Consider the following 6,091-nt stretch of genomic DNA (forward strand, 5'->3'; position numbering starts at 1 on the left):
AATAATTGACAAAATAATTGTGTCAATTATGTCACTTATGGTACTCATAAATCGCTTCTGAGTCACAGAGAAGATATGCTACAACATTCAGGTGTATAAATGGATTACTGTTATCTCATCCTCTCATCTTTAGCATTAGATACATCCTGTCACACTCATTTCTCCCATCATTTTTCCCTTTTACTTTCCTGATGTCCAGAGTCTGCCTGGAAGTATTGACAAAGCCGTGGAATACCTGAAGAGACGTTTGCCCAGCCTCACCAACCCATATGCTGTAGCCATGTCATCATACGCCCTGGCCAACCAAAACCAACTGGACAAAGACATCCTCTTCAATTTTGCTTCCCCAGGTGCAGTTACAGTTTTCCAATACAAGAAAAAAACTAATAATACACATCAAGGAATAATTGTTACGATTAGATTAGCCTGACACATTTATATAGTGACACATTAATGTTAGGATTTTAGCCAGATATAAATATTGTAGGTTTCTGTCCCACTCACTGGGAATTCATTTTACAAGACTTTTTTTCAGAAATATTAACGTGTTTATACTAAAAACAGTTTGTTTGATTTTTACTGTCATAATATCTGAGTTGGCCTTTAAAATCCTTCCTCAATTGAGCTCTCATGTCTGCAGGTCAGAATGTGAGATAAACTATTCCATATCAGATGACATTTGGCACAAGTTCTACCCCATAATAAAAGAAAGTCATTTTTCTTACAGAGTTGTCCCACTGGAATGTTCCTAAAGGACGTGTTTATACATTAGAGGCCACAGCTTATGCTCTTCTTGCTCTGGTCAAGGCCAAGGTGAGTCTTTGCGAGTTCATTATGGGTCCTGAAAAATATTTTATTCAATATTTTGCCATTTTTCACTAGAACTCCTTCCATATGTTTGAATTAGAGACTATCAGTGTCTAAAGCTATATTTACCCAAATATTTTCTCACTGATCTTTAACTCAGGCTCCACCTCTCATTTTTGTTTAACATGTGCTTTCTTGATTCGCTCTGGACAATACTTTATATAAATGAAACATTATTCTCTTTGCATACAACCCACCTTGAATCTTTATCATGATTTGCTCAGGAGAGAGTGGGCTGTTTAATACAGATTTAAATATCACAATGATGATCACAATGATTTTCTCACCTTCTGTTAATAAAGGCCTTTGAAGATGCTAGACCTATTGTGAGATGGTTCAACAAACAGCAGAAGGATGGTGGAGGCTATGGCTCAACTCAGGTAACAGGACATCCCAACTTGACCTCTCGCTCTTTTGTTTCTACATAATTTATATATTTAATCTTGTTTTCTTCTTTTTCTGTCCAGGCTACTATAACAGTGTACCAGGCTGTAGCAGAATACTGGTCGAATGCTGAAGAGCCAGAGTATGATCTGAACGTGGACATCCATTTGCCTGGCAGGTCCAAGCCAGTGAAGATCAACTTCAACAGGAACAACCACCACACGACCAGAACATCAAAAGTGAGCGTGCACGCTCTGTCACACACTCTGTCAGTGGCTGTCATCAATCCTGTTTTTCTGATCATCTGGTTTCTTTTGTTATTATTTTGATCCTCACAGTTCAATGATATAAACCAGGATGTTAACGTGACTGCGACAGGAACTGGAGAAGCAACACTGAAGGTAAATAAAGCATGATTCTGTTTTTCAATCATGTATTAATACATTCTATTAAACCCATGCCATAAAACAATGCATTTTGTTCCTGTGTTAACAGATGGTGTCACTGTATTACGCTCTGCCGAAGGAAAAAGAGAGTGACTGTCAGAAGTTTAACTTGTCAGTGGAGCTTATTCCAGGTCATTTTATGCCCTCTGCTATTTGAAAATGATTCTGTGCCATGACAAAAGATTACATGCTCATGTAGTATTTTGCTTTTCCAGAGAAAATGGATGAGGATGAGGCGATATACAAACTGAGAATAGAAGTCTTGTAAGTACAGCTAAGAAATGATGCTGGTTTAAAAGGTCCAGTGTGAAACATTTATGAGGGCTTATAGCCAGAAGTTGAATATGCTATCCATAAGTATATTTGTATCATCACTTTAAAATAAAAATACATTTTTTGTATCCTTGGAATAAGCCTTTTATATGTACTTAAGGCAAAGGCCTTTCTTTACAGAGTCCACCATCTTATGCAACTATGTTTCAACAACAGCCTGAATTGACTTCAGTTTCACATTTTGGAATGGGAGCTCGGTCCCCCACATAAAGCCAAAATATAACCATTGAAATGTCATTAATTCTTACACACTGGACCTTTATTACAGGACATTTTCTCATACACCCTGGTTGCTTTGTTACTTCATGTCTTTCTCACTACGATTGTGTATTTTTTAATCAAATGTGTCCATTTATTGCACAGATATAAGAACAAGGATCACGATGCAACTATGTCAATCTTGGATATTGGCTTACTAACTGGCTTCACTGTCAACAAAAATGACCTGGACTTGGTAAGATTTTTACACACGCACACACACACACACACACACACACACACACACAATGGTCAATACACATGAAAAAACATGATGTTCATGGCTTTCAAAGGTCTCTGACTCTGTATGCTTGTGTCTAGTTGGCCAAAGGACGCGCCCGTACCATTGCAAAATATGAGATGGACACAGTTCTGTCAGAGAGAGGTTCACTGATCATCTACCTGGACAAGGTAAGACATTAGACAATAGGAGTAGAGAAACACAATCAATACATTGTGGAACAAAATGTCCCCTCCTACAGAATGGCAACATTTCTTTTTGCTTAATGAACAGAAACAGCGAAAAGAAGCAGTTGCTATTTCACCTCAAAAAGTAGTGGAAGTTATTTTTATCAGTTTGTTTTGCAATCCAGGGTTTTTAAAAGTGTTCATTTGAAGGCTCACATTTGCGCTGTGTCCTGTTTTGAGAATCTGTCATTATTTTATTATTTTATTGATTAGTAAACACTGAATAGTTAAAGCTAAGAAACACTTAATTCTCTATGGCTTCATTGTAATTATTTAAAAAATACATTTAGGTGTAAGGAGGAAAATAAGGTCACATTTATTGATACTAGTGATTTGTAGAATCACAATAAATCACAATGGCATCTTAAATTGAATCAGCACCTGATTATTGTGATAAATATCAAACTGTGATAAAAGCATATTGTCCCAGACCTCTCAGACAACCTCACTTCTCATCTTTGCTTTACATTTCTCCACAGGTTTCTCACACACGATCAGAGGAGATCACTTTTAGGATCCACCAGACTCTGAAAGTGGGCGTCATGCAACCAGCGGCTGTATCTGTCTATGAATATTATGACCGTAAGCCTTAAAGACACTTGGATAGATCTGGATAGAGAGTACATAGACAGATTAGCAGTGTTAACAGTGTTGGATTGAATGCACATTTCATCAATGGGTGTCTTTATCATTGCAGAAACACAATGTGTGAAATTCTACCATCCAGAGAGGAAAGCTGGGCAGCTGCTGAGGCTCTGTAGAAATGAAGAATGCACATGTGCTGAAGGTAAACACTATAGTGTCTCTCTGAAGATGCAGCTGAAAGTACTAAAGGAACTCATAATAACTACTAATATCATGCTTCATTAAAGAACTGATCATTTGTCATTCTGCTGTTTACAACATCACCTCCTCATCCTCTAAATACTTACCCTCAGTAACACTAGACGTCGTCATGATCTCCACTTCCACTGTCACACTGATGATGTCCAGATCTACATTCCTACCAAATCAGTCACCTCTGCCACCCACACGAGCAACAACTGCCTCACTGAAATAAAATATGGATGCAGTCACACTTCTATTAACTTCTACTAGCTGCAATAAATCTGAAATAATTATCATTGGCTGTAAATTCCTCACCTGTTCCACAAAATGTATTATTATTGTTAACATCATTAACATCAGTAGTTAAGTATTGCACCTCTATAAATCTGGTTACCTCAAAACCAATTCATGATAAAAAATATAGATATGGTTGAGGAATGTGTTTCACCGTTAATTTAGGATCAGAGCTGCAGTTTCCCACAACCTGCACTACACTGGTTACAATGGTAAGTGGTCTGTATTTCCAGCACCTTCCTAATCTCCATGACCTTTATATTACAGTTTTGCCATTCACACAATCATACAGTGCATCCACAGTATGTGCAGCATTTGTTTCTCGTCCAGAGACACATTAGCATGTAGACTTACTGTTATTGTTTGTATCTTTACTGTGCGTCTGCTGTTTATTTCCAGAGAACTGCAGCATGCAGAAGAAGGGTAAAATCAGCAATGATTTACGCACAGCTAAACCCTGTGAGAGTACACCTACCAGCAAAATTGATTTTGGTAAGACTCAGTGTGAATGATCTGCATTATTTTTAACTGTAAATGACCAGGATGTTTGTATAAGAAGAGGTTCATAAATAAGAAAATCATCTGCCCCTTAATTTGTCCTCAGTTTACAAAGTGAGAGTGGAAGAATTCACAGATGGTTTGTCCACTGATATTTACACAATGCGGATAATGGAAGTGATCAAAGAAGGTGGGTGTGAACTGCCTAAAATGTATCACATTATACATGAGGGTTTTAAATCCCCTCATCTTATTCTTGTCTACAAAGTAAAGCCATTTTCATAAAATGTCCAATTTTTCCCTTTGATTCCCCTTGGGGGAGAAAATGGTAAAATAACAATCATGTTTTACACTTGTGCTTAAGATGTGTGTTTAATCCAGAATTCTCTTCTTATTTTGAAAATCAGGAAATGATGATGTTGGTCCCCTGGGTAAAGTACGTGCATTCCTCAGTTACCCTCACTGCAGGGAGGCTTTAGAGCTGGGTGAAGGGAAAACGTATCTCATCATGGGCACATCAAAGGATATTCACAAGGACCAATCGTAAGTGTTTGCGTGATCAAATGTGTTCTTTATACTCCTGTTCTATCAATGAGTGTCATACTAAACAAACTGTGGTGGTTAGATCTTGTGTCACCCGGCAACATTATCATGCTGCACCCCGGAAGTGATTTGCTTTATGTCAAGACAGCATGTGAGTTCATGATACTTCTTCTCTCCCCACAGGTATCAGTATGTGCTCGGTGAGAGAACCTGGATCGAGTACTGGCCCACAGACGCAGAGTGTCAAACGGCTGAACACAGGCCAACATGTTTGGGCTTGGAGGAGATGGTCACGCAGTACACTCTCTTTGGATGTCCACTGTAGTACAACACCAGAAAATCCACTGTCTTTGTTTCTTTTTCATTTTTACATATGTTATGCAAAACTTTAACTGTTATAAAATGTAACAGATCAAAAGGTTACTCTGTGTGGTATAAACTGTAAAGTCTTCATCTAACTGTATGTGTGTGGTTTTTTATACATTAAGTTTGGTTAATGCACAAAATTAAATGGGTGATTATTACTGTCTGGGGTTTTAGTGAGAAATGTGTTTATAAATTTAGTATCAATTACTGTTCGGTGTTTTTTATCTATCACCACAGATGCTAATAACAAAGGAAAACTTAATCCAAATAACATTTACCTCAAACTTTTTATATCAATGTGAGTTTTAAAATTCACCTGAGTGCATTTAAATCTGATTAAAGTGAAACACAAATCCCTCTGTCTTCATACACTAAAAATTTTTTAATTTTGTTGATTCACTGTATAGTGTATGGCACTGTTTTCCAAACATTTTATATGACAATCCACTTTTTAAACCCAATTCATAATGTATATTGTTATATGCAGTATATTAAGTATAAGATAGCTTTATTTATCTCACAGTGGAGAGAAAACGGCGTTACAGCAGCTCAACAATAGATAAAAACAAACAAACAATATACAAGTAAGTAATACAAGTAGGAAATTATTTACATATATATATATATATATAAATATAAGTATAAATGTAAGTATAAATATACATATGTAAATATACATATGTAATAAGGTGCAGTAAGAATGTACAATGATTGTAAACATGTCGTTATGGCAGACCAAAAATGAAATGTGGTAACAACAGGGACATAAACATTGTTATAATATCTATACACTGTTGATATTATAA

General features: G+C 36.7%; 1 protein-coding gene across 1 annotated transcript in view; it reads left to right on the forward strand.

The window, feature by feature from the left end:
- The window catches only part of LOC131466570 (complement C3-like), a 29,410-nt gene extending 24,038 nt beyond the window's left edge, over positions 1–5,372 (forward strand). The window contains exons 29-43 of the mRNA XM_058639888.1: positions 200–350; positions 728–813; positions 1,170–1,247; positions 1,335–1,490; positions 1,590–1,652; positions 1,747–1,828; positions 1,913–1,961; positions 2,394–2,484; positions 2,610–2,699; positions 3,236–3,338; positions 3,454–3,543; positions 4,278–4,370; positions 4,483–4,566; positions 4,784–4,919; positions 5,103–5,372. Coding sequence (XP_058495871.1) covers positions 200–350; positions 728–813; positions 1,170–1,247; positions 1,335–1,490; positions 1,590–1,652; positions 1,747–1,828; positions 1,913–1,961; positions 2,394–2,484; positions 2,610–2,699; positions 3,236–3,338; positions 3,454–3,543; positions 4,278–4,370; positions 4,483–4,566; positions 4,784–4,919; positions 5,103–5,244 — 1,494 coding nt within the window. The 3' untranslated portion in view covers positions 5,245–5,372. The remainder of the gene's footprint in view (positions 1–199; positions 351–727; positions 814–1,169; positions 1,248–1,334; positions 1,491–1,589; positions 1,653–1,746; positions 1,829–1,912; positions 1,962–2,393; positions 2,485–2,609; positions 2,700–3,235; positions 3,339–3,453; positions 3,544–4,277; positions 4,371–4,482; positions 4,567–4,783; positions 4,920–5,102) is intronic.
- Positions 5,373–6,091: the final 719 nt, after the last annotated feature.

The sequence above is a fragment of the Solea solea genome, chromosome 10 (assembly GCF_958295425.1).
Source record: "Solea solea chromosome 10, fSolSol10.1, whole genome shotgun sequence".
Lineage (NCBI taxonomy): Eukaryota > Metazoa > Chordata > Actinopteri > Pleuronectiformes > Soleidae > Solea > Solea solea.